Here is a 14,510-nt window from a genome sequence, read left to right on the forward strand (position 1 = left end):
GAGAACAAACAGGAGGAGTTAGAAGTCTGTGTGCAGTTTCTGGACCATGACCTCATTGGGATCATGGAGACATGGTGGGATAGCTCACAGGACTGCCATGCTACAATGGATGGATAAAGGTTGTTTAGTAAGGACAGGTTGGCAAAGTAAGGAGGTGAGTTGTCTTTTATGTGAAAGAACAGCTGGAATTTGTGGAGTTCTGCCTTGGGACAGTTCAGGAGATGGTCAATAGCTCATAGGTTAAGATTAAAAGGCAGACCAGCACGGGTACTACTGTAGTGGTATATGCTGTACAGCATGTAGTAGTAGTCTACTGTATGCAGTAGCATATGCTATAAACTTCCTAATCAGGAAGAAGCAGATGATGCCTTCTTCAGACAACTGGAAGAAGACTCATGTTGACAGACCATTCTCCTTATGGTGGGAATTCTAGCCACTGTAATGTCTTCTGTGTGGAAGGACAACACAGCAGGGCTCACTCAAGCAATCCAGAATTCTACAGTGCCTTGATGATAACTTCCCAAAGTGATCATGAAACCAAAGAAATAAAGGTGCCCTGCCTGACCTGATATGTACAAACAAGGAAGAATTGGATGTGCATGTGGAACGTGCTCGCAGCCTTGGCTTAAGTTTGGCTGTAGACAAGTCAGTAGTATTGTACTCTCTTTAGCCTGAAATATTCTTTCAACAAACAAGAGAACAAGTTTCTTCAGATCCAATATTCAACAAAGAGCTATTGCTGTATTTATTCTGTTTCCAAAGTTTCTGAAGAGAGAAGCTGCAAGAATCAAAAAAGCTAAGTTGTGTTCTATACAAAACACATACTGAGGAATACCTTTCAGTAATCCAATACTCTGGAAATACAAAAACCACCAATCAGTAAACCAGCTAACTATGCCAACCTTCAACAACAGCCATATGGAGTAAAGTGCCATACTTTCAGCTCATACCATTGCGGCTACAAAGCCCAATACACAAAACCAAAGGCTACTCCAACTAGAAGGCAAGGAAGGAGCATTTCATGAAAGCACATTTGAAATACAAGTTGACACTTCCACTGTAACAACAGTGATGCTACCAAATAACCCTGGAGGACTTTTGTGTATTTCCTAGTACTAGACACAGAAAAGAAATGTTATCTATAAGCCAGTTAGCATTTTTTTGCAAAAAGTATCAGCACTTGAAGGGACATATGTGAAATTTTTAAAATATGAAAAAAGTTTAAACATGGAAAAGTATTACTGGTGTAGAATGAAATAGAACATACACTGGTACGGCTGCTTATACTATTCCAATTTTTCCTTGTGACCTTTTAAATAAACTACAGAACTAAGAATGGAGTTTTTCATCTACTCATACATAACATACATACATACTCATACATACATAACAGAAAATGGAATGATAGTAGTGCTTATTTCATCCATAAATTATTATTTTATCCTTAATTTCTCCATTAAGGTAGCTAAGCAATAGACATATTTAAATATATATATATATTCATTCAAACATAAAGTATTTCTAATTTCATTTTGTCTTAAAAGGAAGCAAAACTTAAAAAGCAACACATACCTGATATACCCTGAGACTCTTTCTGTAGATCACAGTACCACAGTCTGTTCACTGGATCACAGCCTTCTCTGATAGACAGCAAGACATATCGACCATCATCTGACACCTGTAAGAAGTTACAGAAAAATCAAAGACAATTCACTCTCTGAAAAAAAGACCGACTTCAAAAAGTGAGTTCACACACGCAGAAAAATGTAGTGCCTACAATCACATTATCAATTATCTGAGGAAGCTTCTTGGTTCGCTTTTGCACATGCATGCATACACACACCCCAGAATTTCTGAAATTGTGTCTGCTAGCACAGAAAGTCATCAATTAATCCTTCTTGCTACTCAGGCTTTGCAAACATACCCCATTTCTTGACAAAGCTTTTGCAAGTCCAACAAGGAAAGGCAGGAAGTAACAAGAAGTCATCAACTTAAAGTCTCCCTCTCCTGACTGAGCTGTTTTGAGCATGTTCCAAAATTACTGTATCTTGATGTTTTATCAACAGAGCTGATAGAGAAGGCTGTTTCCTGTCCACATTGTTATGACCATATCTAATGGAAATTTAAGCCCCCAGTCACAAAATAGGAATCTGGCTTCTGGAAATTTTCCACTTGGCACTATACACATCTTCAAAACAATTCTTACACATACACTGTAATTACTTCTTAGATATATTTCAGTTTACATTTGCAACACTAGTTATGCAAAATATCTGTAGAATGAGTTACCCAAAATAAATTTCGTAAGAATTAGGTTCTAATTATACTGCTATTTCAACAGATCCACAAGAATGGGACCTAGCAGAACAGAAACAAATCTCAGTGTATGAAAGTTAAAAAAACTCCAACAATCACACACTCCTTGAAACAAAAACAATCCTCAAATGAGTGTTTCCAAATCGTATTTTTACAGGCAGTTTGTTAAGAGTTAATTATACCATGAATAAAGTCCATACAGTCGAAAGCTCACAAGACAAATAGGAAAGAACACCTAAGATTCCTACTGTAGCCAAAAACCACCCCATTATATGAAATGGCAAAGACACCTTTAACAGTGCAGCCTGAAAAATTGAGATATTTTGCCTCCTTCCTTGAAACAGGTATATCTGGAAATGGAAACCAAGATTGGGTGATCTTTCTTGAAAGATGCATCTTCAGTGGTTTTAGATAAGCAATAATTGCAGGTGTCAATTTTAACTAAGAAAATGACTGCAATATGCTGCTTAAGCATCTGTCTGTACTCGTGAAAGCACCAAGTTTCCTTCACTTCCTCACCAACGGAAAAACCATACAAATTAATTTTAAGTTTTATATAAAAGTACAAATTTCAGTTAACCTCTAGAGTAAATTCTTTTACTCATGGTCAGAACCCACATAAACTTATTCTTTGATTCTGTGAGTAAAACAGTTAGAGAAGACTGATAACTTTACTCAAGAAAGAACAGAGATTTGCAAATTTCTGATGTTTTTGCAAGGGCAATTCAGAACCTCTGATGAAAGCAAATCTGAGTACATCTAATTTTTCCTTCCATATTCCCAGCTGGACTAGTTAAGAGTTGATAGCAGTTTATGTTTAATTTGAAGTAAGAATTCCCAAAGTATCTTGCTGGTGGGATACCAATTACGTCTGTCTCTATCACTAAAGCTATTCTTATACTAGTGAGTTCTACAACCCAAAGGAATTTGACAGAAACAGGACAAGACAGTTGACTGCAGCAAGCTAAAATGCTCAGTATTATACTGCAGATTTAGACATCCACATTGCAAAGTTACAGTTTGATGAGCAATCTTGGCAGCAGCATCATCTTATGCAGTCTCCACCTCTAGCTCTTCCTACTGCTATAGTTGCTTGTGTCCATGCAAGTTCATTCCCCATGTTGTGCCAGTACAAGCATCCACCATTTGTGAAGTAAACCAGTTTGGGGAACTGATCTAACTGAAAAAATGGGATGTTAAAGCAAATTTTAAAACCCCCAAAAAACAGAAAAGAAAAAAGAATCCAGAGGAAAAAAAACACCCAAACAAACAAAACAAACAATCCAGGAGGGGAAGGAGAAAGAAAAAGGAAAAACCCCCAAACAATCCACAATAAAAAAAGAAGACTAAAAGAAGCCCCTCTGCCAGATTAGTATCTCAATCAGTTCACTGTTCAGTTGCACAAATGGCCAAGCTAACACACAGCATCCAACAGCTGGAAACATGAATAATGGGGGCAGAGATTGCTAAAGGCAGCTCATATTGCAGCATTGAGGAATGTGTAATCACAGCCCAAATGCCACTGACCCTACACTGTAAACAGACAAGAGCCTGGGTTTCAGGATGGCAAAAGGAAATAGGATTTACCAACTATCATTTGGATTGTTCTTATACTGCTACATCATCTTCATGAGCTGAGCTGCAATCCTTGCTCTTGGCTCACAAATTTATGAACTGAAATTTTATACTAGTACCTCACTCAAATCTCAGAATTCATTCATGGTTCAGCATAAGGGGGACAGCTGCAATGTCAGACCTGTTTCCCACATTTAAGATGAAAAGGAAACATAGCTCAAGAATTTCAGAGAGAAATCTGGAATGCCAGTCAGTGCACATTTCTCTCATTAAAATAATTATTATAATTTCAAACAACACCCACTGGTAAAAGGTAAGCAGGTTATAAAGCAATTGCAATTCTTAAAACAACATTAAGTATGTGTCAAAACAGGACAGAAGAAATCCTGTAGCCTTTCAACTGGAGCTTTTAAAAACCTGCAGCATAACAATGATTTTACTGGCATAACACAGCACTAATCCCTAACTCAGCACTAGTAAAGGAAGGATTATTTCAAGAGTTGATGTTGGTATGTAGCTTTTAGTTTCACTACAACTGTCATTCAGTGAGTTGGCAATTTTGAGTTGTTAGATCTATTATTTCTTAAATATTTGTTGTGACCATATTACACCACACCAACATACACAACAGTATCACTAAGCTAGCTGTACTCCCAAGTACTATTTTATTTGGTCTTTCAAGCATCAAAATCTTTAAATCCTCCTTTATAGAAGAGTTTTGGTTTATAGTAGGGGCTTTTTTTGTGGGTTATTTTTTTACCTAGTAATTTTGTTTCAATGTTACCTGTTCTCTCCATTTTGATGAAAAGTAACCACTGCTTAGCCAAACATTAAGAGTAATTTACACGTCACTTCAATATGGCAATGAGCACCAAAATAAGAAAAATTAATTAAAGCCTAATTAGTAAAAACAATCTTCTAACCACTCAAATATTTTCTTTTGTTACAAAATACAACTAAGTCATTATACAAGCCATATAAGGAACCTCAAAGGGTTATGAGGATCCACAGCAAAAGAAAAGTTAAATATTTTGTCTAACAGCAGCAGCACATTTCAGACCAAAAATTCATACATAATTAAACAAACAACAAAAGAATGAACAGGAGAAAGCTGTCAGGTTTTTAGACTTCCTGACTCTACGTATCACTCTAAAATGTCAATATGAACAATATTAGAGTGCTCTACTTTCAAGTCATGTGCATCCCAACAGTGAATATTAATGCAAGTTCTGTGAACACTACGTGGGCAGTCACCACTGCCAGTCTCAGGATAAGGAAGAGCTCTCCATATTTAGTTCACAAATAGGGGCCCTTAGAGTGCATCATATTATATTAAGGCAGCTATATACACAAATCATTCCTTTATAGACAATAAATTAAAAGTTTTACTACCTTTGCCCTTTTTTATTATCAAGGTGGAAAAAACCTAATAACTGTGTAATTTGTTTCTGTGTAAAAAGGTACTAAAAATAAAACAAAAAAAAATTCAGTTATTAGATCCTATGCCCGTGTTGAGAAAAAGATAAACCCTCCTCCTAACTGCAGCCATTAACACTGTGGTAATCTACAACCTGATCTGCATCTGCAGTTATTTCACAAACTACTGCTCTTCATGCACTGGTGCCCTTTGCATATGAGACAGCACTGGCATTGCTATCCAATGCACTTCCAATGAAGCACAGCAAATGAATTATGTTAAAAAAAAAAAAAAATCGAAGTTCACAAAAAAATCAACAGACAGAATCAAAGCCTTCCAACAGAGCTAAAAGGTCAAATTACTAACTGAACACCATGTATCCAGCCAAGAAAGATCAAATAATCCAGAAAAAGAAAGATGTGTGGCAATAAAGATGCAGCCATGCAATGCATTAACAACTACGAACTAAAAACTCATTGCATCAATAAGCTGCATTTTAACACTGCTACAATTTTCACTATATGCTATGGATGTAACAGCTTAAAACCACCCAGAGCGAACTAGACTAGACTAGATTTTTTTAAAAATACTTATTTAGGACTGCACCCAGTCACCACAATAAAACACACTCATGACAGCAGTTACCTCCTCAACTTTAGATATATGCTGCACAAAGATTTTGCATAACACCACTGACCCTGGATATAACTCGACTAAAAATAATTCACAGGCAAGAAACTTTTCACTTGCTGCAGAAATTACCTCTTTTGTTATTTATGGGTATTTTAAAGCTTTCTATCAGATGAACAAAGGAAAATATTAAGCACAAAAATCCAAAAAGTATGTGGCTTCTACAGAGAAAAAAAATTACTGTAAACATTTGGCAAGTAAAGAGCAATTACACTGTCTGAACAGCCTCAAGTGTTCTAATACCACAGATATGCACATGCACCTGTGCCACAAAGATCTGCCTGCATGATGACAAAGAACCCCCACAGTAGTCTCCCAGCCTTTCAAATTCCACTTTTATTATCTCAGTTTTTAATAGAAAAATCGAAGTTATTTTCTTTCCTAGAATAGGAAACAGTGCTTTCATTAAATGATTGTAAAATGTTGTGGGGTTTTGTGGGTTTTTTTATGGGAGTTGAGGGGTGTGGTACTGGTTTGTTGTTTTTTTAATGAAGAGAACATAAAGCTGTGTTCTGATACTATCTTTGCAGTGGTGCCAGAAAGTCACTGAAGCTTGCAAATAGCTCCTATCACATTTTATGTTCTCGCACTCTTTTGAGACGTTGAGGATTGGGGCATGAACTTCCTCTCACAAAGCAACCTCTTGGGACTGTCTGCACAAACCAAGCCACCTGAAGCTGCTACTCTCAGGCTGTAAAGGCTTTGTTTTGTTTTCTATTTGCAGAGTACTAGTCAGAATCAACTAGATTTCAGAAGCCCTAGTGATGGGTGATCACAGGAATGCATAATTTCAGGATGAGGTCCAACAGAATCCCCTTCCTACATTCTGAGGCACTGACACACTTTATGCAGGACATGGACATGGTTATGGTTATATGTAAACAACATTCTGATGTATTCTATCCACCCACTCCCCAAGTTAGAAAATTTGATCTGGGCATTAATTCAAATTTCTTATTCCAGCTGGGTTTTTATTCTTGGATTTTAGATATGATGTCCAGTATAAAGAACACTTCTATTCTGAACATATCCTTTTGAGCATCTGCTAAGTTTGGGGTTAAAGGAGCACTACCAAAGCCAGAGAACTGGGATTTTGAACCTAGATCATTGTGCTTATGACTATTTCAATTCCAACAAGACACCAGGCAGCCTTGTTCAGAAGAGAAACACAGCAACCATGTACACACATATTTACATGCATTTTCTTTCCTAAGCCTAGCACAGAATAAAATCAGTAGCCTTCTGAGGTGACAAATATCACACACAATTTTTACTGTGGCAATGAAAGCACCAAAGCATCTGGAACCTAACTATGTAAGAGATTATCATATACCACAGTCCCATGTGCAGCCACGATTACCTGCCTCTTTCTTAACAGCAAAACTCCCCAGGCCTACTGCCAGGGCTGTAGGAAGATTCTCATACTAGGCTTCTATTCCAGATTCAGCCTTGACTAAGACAGTGTAAGGCTTTAGAAAAATTCCCACAACCCTATTTTACCCAGCAGTGTGTCTCACTTGAGCAAACTGACAATGTTTTCAGCCCTTCCCCTTCATGCTGCTCACTCTTTCCCTGTGGATGCTTCAATGTTGCTGCAGTGAAAACACTACAGCCAGCACACATCTGGCACAGCTTACTCCTCTGTGCTCTGAATTTAATTTGCAAGATCACCTCCCTGGTTTAGAACCACTGATGTTAACTGACAGCTCTAAATATAAAATAAAAAAATTTTTAAAAAGTAATAGTCAATTCAGAGACAGTGCACCGTGTTTGTTAGAAAACATGAAAAACTGTATTTATTTTACTGCTGGCAGAATTGGGATCAGAGTTGATCCCAGAATTGAAGGTTCCCTTCACCCACTCCTTTCTGTTCTGTTTACTTTCCTGCTGGTACCATAGGGACTTCTCACACTACCAACTGTGAAGGAGTGTTATATAACTTATTGTTTAACTTTAAGAATAACAGTCTGTCTGTGAAAGAGAGATATGCTCAGTCAGTCTGGAGACGAAGCAAGAACATGCCACTTAAACAGAGAAGCATGGGAAGCTCCTGTTTTCCCAGAGTACCTATGACATTGCCAAGGTTTTAAAAACCTTCATACCAGACTGCCCTCTGCTGGGGTGTTATTCAATTAAACTCCATTCCTGCTCTTCACAACTCTCCCACCATTCTACATCTGTACTAGAAATACATACGCTTTTTAGACTAAATGAAAAGGTTTCATAGCCTCTTTTTCAAAACTTACATATCTGACTAACAACAAATAGACTTTTTCCTCACAAACAATCCATTCAATTAAAGAGCTAGAAATGCATCCATATTTCTCTGCCAACACCATTTTCAGCACCACAGATTTTAAATCAAGCACGCTTGGGGCTGGTGTTGAATGTATAGTGAGGAAAAAAACCCTGAAGCTATTTTCTTGCATATTATCTTGTAAATATATTACACTGACAAAATTTTATACAACCCTCTTTTGTCCTTATGAATGACCTAGTTTCCCATCTCCATTGAGAATACACACCACTGACTCCCTACAGTGCACCTGAGATTGTTTTTCTGAAGCATCATGGCAACATTATTAATTTTGCAGTATCTGAAGGATCTCCTTGTCAGGTGCTTTTCACCTGCAAGACCATAATCCAACTGTCTTCACTGAAGCTTGTGTAAAACATAATGTCTCTACCTAGTGGGACTAGCAAAGCTGGTAAAATAAAAACATTTTTTAATCTGACAGTAGCACATGAAAGCATACATTTTATAACATGTTGAGCTGTGCAAAGTAGTATTTTAAAATCTATAGCAGCATCTTAGAACCAAGGAAGCATATTCAGGACAGCACCAATAAGCCATATAATTTGATTTTCACTAATGATATTTTAATTTTTCCCCCATTACTTTGTGGTCTTCCACTTTCTCAAACACTTAGAAAAACTGACCAGAAAAGTCATTGGAATGGCCTGAAAAGAAGATTTTTCACCCACTGCACAAGGATGAAACCACATTTTGCAACTGCACTGCTTTGGTTTGCTTTTTGTTGTGGTTTTTTTTTTTTTTCAATTGCAGAGTATTTTTCTCCTGACCATTAAACCCATTTTTTTCACTAGTATCAGTACAACAGAGCCACGTTTTACAGCTGGAGCCCACAGCACAACCCCAGAATATTTCTCACTCAGAAAAGTTAATGATTATTTACAGAGGTGGATCTCTGCTTTTCCACTCCTCCTTAAAACAGCATTTATTCTTAAATACCAACGTCTCTGGAAGTTTATGGCTCCTAGAGGTCAGGAAAACCACCATAAGCAGCCATACCATCCCTATGACATAACTTTATTAAACAAGAGCCCACAATAGGGAGGTGTTTCTCTATGCACTGTCCTCCCCACTTTCACAACAGTTATGGGGCTCTTCCAACTCCAGTGGTTTCAAGAACTCGTAGCTGTGCTACATTCCTTTACCTCCCTGTTCTGCAGCAAAAGTCTAATTAATCAGACTGCAACAGTCCTTCCCCATGGAAGATGAATCTGCCTTCACAACAACACATGTAGTTCAGCTCATGATACTGGAAAGGAATAATAATAATAATAATATGCATCACTCATGTGAATCAGGGGAAACATCATTACAAGACATGTGTCAACAACAGAAAGCCCATTTATTTATGGAACTAGAGGAAAAATAAGGATAATGATGTCCAAATTCCATTTTATTGCCAGTTAAACGCAGAAGTGACTAGTTTTTGAACAGTTAAAAAAAAATCCCAAGTCCCATTTGCAAGCTTCCATTGATACTCAGGTCAGTTGTTAAAGATATGTTTCATGAATACATGAGATTGTGTAAAAAAGGTTGTGGCTATCTGCAGAACCTACAGATGAGTCTGATTTGTTAGAGAAAGCTCAGGGTCATCACCTTGTTGGGAAGCCCTTCACATTTTCGCTCACTGTCTCATTTCAAATCCCACTGTTCAAATTCTTTGAAAGAACCTTTGTTTTCTGGCAGCCTACAGAAAAGACACCCTGAACATTTTCACAGGTTAAAGTGTTGAAAAGTGACACAAACTGATGATCACATTTTTCAAAAGAGGTACTCGCAGAGAAAAGTATTTCTAAAAACTGAATACCCCAAACCAGGCTAAAAACACTTCATGTTCCTCAAAAGTCTCAGATCAAAAAGGACCAATATAGAAACCAAATGTACTGTACAGAGCATTACAAGTATTCATCCACAGGAAAAACATCAGTTCCCTGAAAAATGGAATGACCATCACTACATTCCAGCAGCGCTTCGAAACAGTGCACTCAATTGCACATCACTAAATCTAATATGGAGAATAAAAAACAGATTAATTACAAAAGGTTTACTGGGAGTTTGCACTATATAGCAGCAGTTCAACAAAATAAGCTTAAAAAAGCAATTCCAGCAGCAATCACTGCTTTCACTTCCAGTAACACAGTCTGTACCATATGTGTGCTGATAAAACTTTTCGTAGAGAAACTTAGAATTCTTCAATTGTACACACAGTATTAACAAATTTTGACTTGTGTATCTCCATTCCTCAAACAAGCAGAACAGATATATTTGTTTTTCAGGGAAGACATTGCAAAAATAAATATAACCCAATAAATACATGGCAGGGAATATCCAGACATGCTGACTAATAGAATAAGCTTTTTGTGCAGGAAGCAGAAGCTGGGGCTAAACACTGACCAAGAAGAAACAAGAACAGTGACATGTTGTCTCTCAAATGATCTTCTCTGTCTTGGAATGTCTATCAGGCAGAAGGACCTCAGTGAAGAAAAAGAGTATATGATTGTGTCATTGCAGGCTGGAGGAGTGATTTAAAGCAAACTAGGTAGTCTTATTTTCAGGAATTCTTAATCAATGATTCTTAGTTCAACTGTCAACTCTACAACACTAATAAAAAGTGTTCTTTTAACAAAATATTTTCAAATTAATATCCACTATCAGTTGTTAGAATCTGAAAAACAGAACATGATAATGATAAGGTGCAGGACATTTACCATACCTCAGCTCCACCCATCCATTTTGGTTCATCAGGAAATTCAGCACATAGGATATCTTCTGACTGGTTTGTTCCTAATACGTGGTAATGCAGCTTTTGATGCAGATTAGTGGAGGTCTCAGTGCCTAGTGAAATGCAGATATTTAAACCACTAAGTTCTCAAAGAAATCCAACAATCATACAAAATCCCTAGAAACTTCTGTATCCCTCTGTATATAAAAGAGAAATTCAGAAGAGAGAACTAGGAATGGCTCCACACTACAACCATTCTGCTCCAAACAAACACCCTCCTAAAAAACCAGATAAAACTTCACGCTGGAAACCTGTTCAAACAGTATCCCTTTCCTTTTACTGTTGATAATACCTTCTTCAAATTTGAAGATTTATCATTTCAAGCTTTGCTTTCTAGAAATACAAGCAAGCAAAGTGATGAAAACCAAGAATCCCTGCCACCCTCTAATGATGTTTTCATTTCCTTTTCACCCAGGGCAACTAAGAGGAGATTTATTGCTAATTAACATTCCTAGAAACCTTCATACTTCCATTTGCTGAAAATATAAAAGTGATGTATAGGGTGCCACTTTTATTTATTTTTTTAAAAATTTCATTCTTGCAACGTTTTCCAACACTTCAGCTTTTGAACTACAAACAGGAAGTAAAAAAACCCTCAACAAAACAAGGTTGGTATCTATCTTGCAAGTCTGGCAAAATTATAGGTTTCAAAAGCAAATACAGAGTTAAAATTCAGGTTCTCCCCAGTTTAACAAAGAGAACATCTCCAGAAGAAACTTTTCAGTAGCTCTGCCTTATCATAAAAGCTGCTAAATTCCTTCCCCACTGATGCTCCACTGCAATTCATTCCACTTTGTGTGGTGCTACTTGAATTTAGCTAGCATAAACATTTTGTTTTGCTTTGCTGTGAACCACAGATGAATTAATCTGGTTGAACAACAAAAACCTTATGCCCCACATTGCTATTCATCAGGTCAATCTCTCAGAGCAATTCATCTATGCCCACACAAATGGGTAAGGGGAAAGATCTAAGTAAGCTGTCACCAGACATCAAATTGTAGCCAACAACACCAACAATATGGAACCTGAGTAAATCATCCCAAAGAAAAAGAAAAGGAGCAGCAAAGTTTTATGAGAAAAAGAGGGGCAGGAAGACAAGAAGGGACTCGCACTAATTGAGCATAGGCTTTTGCCATAAAAGACACAATTTGATCTCTAATTGCATAACCAATACAGCTACTTATCTCAGCATAAATTTGTAGAGCTAATTATTTGTTGCACCAATTTACTGCAAAAGTGATTTTGCTTCCACATGGTACACAATTAGTACAGTCATACCTACCATCACTCTTCCCATCTTGCTTTGGGTAGCAGTTATAGAACATGCCTTTTCCATCATGGGTCCATGCCATGCAACTGAATTTAACTCTCTCCAGTGTATCTGGGAGATCCTCAGGACCTTCTACTTTCATAAACTTGATAGTAACCCAATCAGAGCCACTAGAACTCAGGCCATAGGCAAAGTATTCACCGTCTTCGCTGAATGCATAACCTAGGAAATCGGAAACAAACAAAATGAAGAGAGATTAAATTGGGATGCTAGTTAAAGGAACTGTTCATCAAACATTGAGAGAAGGTTTATTTTCTAAAAAACAGTGCAAGCAACTACATCTGCTATCACATGGGATTCACAGCACTTTTCCAGTCTCTGAGTGTACTTCTCAGTTAGTTCACAGATCCAAGTTTAGGCACGGATACTCAGTAAGTATCCATGTTCAGTGGCATAACTTATACCCAACATCTGAATTATGGTTTGAATCATATTTCTTCTACTTCCCTGAGTTTGGCAGGAGGAGCTGGAAAATGAAAATGCACAGGTACGGAACTTGTGTAAAATTTTAAGAGAGAAACAGTACCAAAGAAGCTAACAGAGATGCATGCTATGTATCCTGAAATAGTGTAAACACCACCTAAAAGATGGAGTCACTGAAAACTAGACCCTTTTAAACCCTGAAAACTGAAGTAACTGGGAAACTTTGCCACTAGCATGCAAGTGGTTAATTACCCGTATTCTCAGCTAAGAGCTCTGATATATATTTCACTTTATCCAAACTGTGAGGAATAAAGAGCTTCTATCATAGTTGATAAGGATCAAATTCATGCTTGCAAATCAAGTCAGGTGAAGAGACTGAATTATCACAGGCCTGTACAGACCTGAAAGTATCTACCAAAAAACGACCTAAGAAAAAATAGCCAGAGATCTGCCGGGATGAACCACGCTTCTCATAGAGATATGATGGAACTCCGTTCATTCTAGTGTCAGACCCATAGTTATACCCTAATTCCCCAAGCACGCGTAAGCAAGCTCCATACTATTGGGTTACAGCTACTGTTCACACGGCCTTTAATAGCAAGCAATTGGTTACAGATTGGTTACAGATTAATATGCACATAACTAACATAAGGCTTTCTCTTTCTATGGTCAGCATCCCCCTCCGCAACACCCTGTCGGCTTGCCACATCAGCATTGCTCGTCTCTTTTTTTCCCTAGTCAAGGACAGTTCACTAATGTAGCTTGGATTGTGCACGTATACATGTCCCTGTTCACTCAGCCATTTCTCTACAAGAAAATGTTGCATTTCATAGATACGGTAGTTTTGAGAGGCACCACTGTGCCACACCAATATATTCTCCCCCATAAGAACATAAGAGTGGCCATTCTGATTCAGAACACAATTCCACCTAGCTGTCCTCAGGAGTAACCGCAATGTGGTGCCTACACAACTAAGAACAACCATATAATCATTGTATCAACCATATGGAACCACATGGAACAACCATATAACCATTGGATTGGAATGGATCTTAAAGATCATTTAGTTCCTACCCTCCTGCTGTAGACAGGAACACCTTCTGCTAGACAAAGGGTGCTCAAAGCTCTGTCCATCCTGGCCTTCAGTGATGGGGTATCCACAACTTCTTTGGGCAACCTGTTCCAGAACCTCACTACCTTCACAGTAAAGAAGTTTTTTGTAACAGCTAATCTAAACCTATTCTCTTTCAGTTTAAAGCCATTCCCCCTTGTCCTACCACTTCATGCCCTTGTAAAAAGTCCCTCTCCAGCTTTCTTATAGGCGCCCTTTAGGTACAGGAAAGCTACTATAGGGTCATCCCACAGCTTTCGCTTTTCCAGGCTGAATAATCTCAACTCTCTCAGCTCTTCATCATAGAAGAGGTGCTCCAGCCCTCTAATCTTCTTCATGGCCCTCCTCTGGACTCCCTCCAACAGGGCCCAGATTTGGATGCAGTACTCCAGGGAGAGTCTCACATGAGCCCAGCAGAGGGGCAGAATCCCGTCCCTCACCCTGCTGGCCATGCTGCTTTGGATGCAGCCCAGGATTAAATTGGCTTTCTGGGCTGCAAGCACACACTGCTGGTTTGTGTCCAGCCTCTCATCCACCAGCACCCCCGAGTCC

General features: G+C 38.1%; 1 protein-coding gene across 1 annotated transcript in view; it reads right to left on the bottom strand.

Annotated features, from left to right (window-relative positions):
- Positions 1-14,510, bottom strand: part of PREP (prolyl endopeptidase) — a 91,242-nt gene that overhangs the window by 62,506 nt on the left and 14,226 nt on the right. Inside the window, exons 5-7 of the mRNA XM_032101355.1 lie at positions 12,377-12,586; positions 11,026-11,147; positions 1,573-1,678 (exon numbers count right to left, since the gene is read on the bottom strand). Of these exons, the coding sequence (XP_031957246.1) occupies positions 1,573-1,678; positions 11,026-11,147; positions 12,377-12,586 (438 nt within the window). The remainder of the gene's footprint in view (positions 1-1,572; positions 1,679-11,025; positions 11,148-12,376; positions 12,587-14,510) is intronic.

This window comes from Corvus moneduloides, chromosome 3, assembly GCF_009650955.1.
Source record: "Corvus moneduloides isolate bCorMon1 chromosome 3, bCorMon1.pri, whole genome shotgun sequence".
Classification (NCBI taxonomy): domain Eukaryota; kingdom Metazoa; phylum Chordata; class Aves; order Passeriformes; family Corvidae; genus Corvus; species Corvus moneduloides.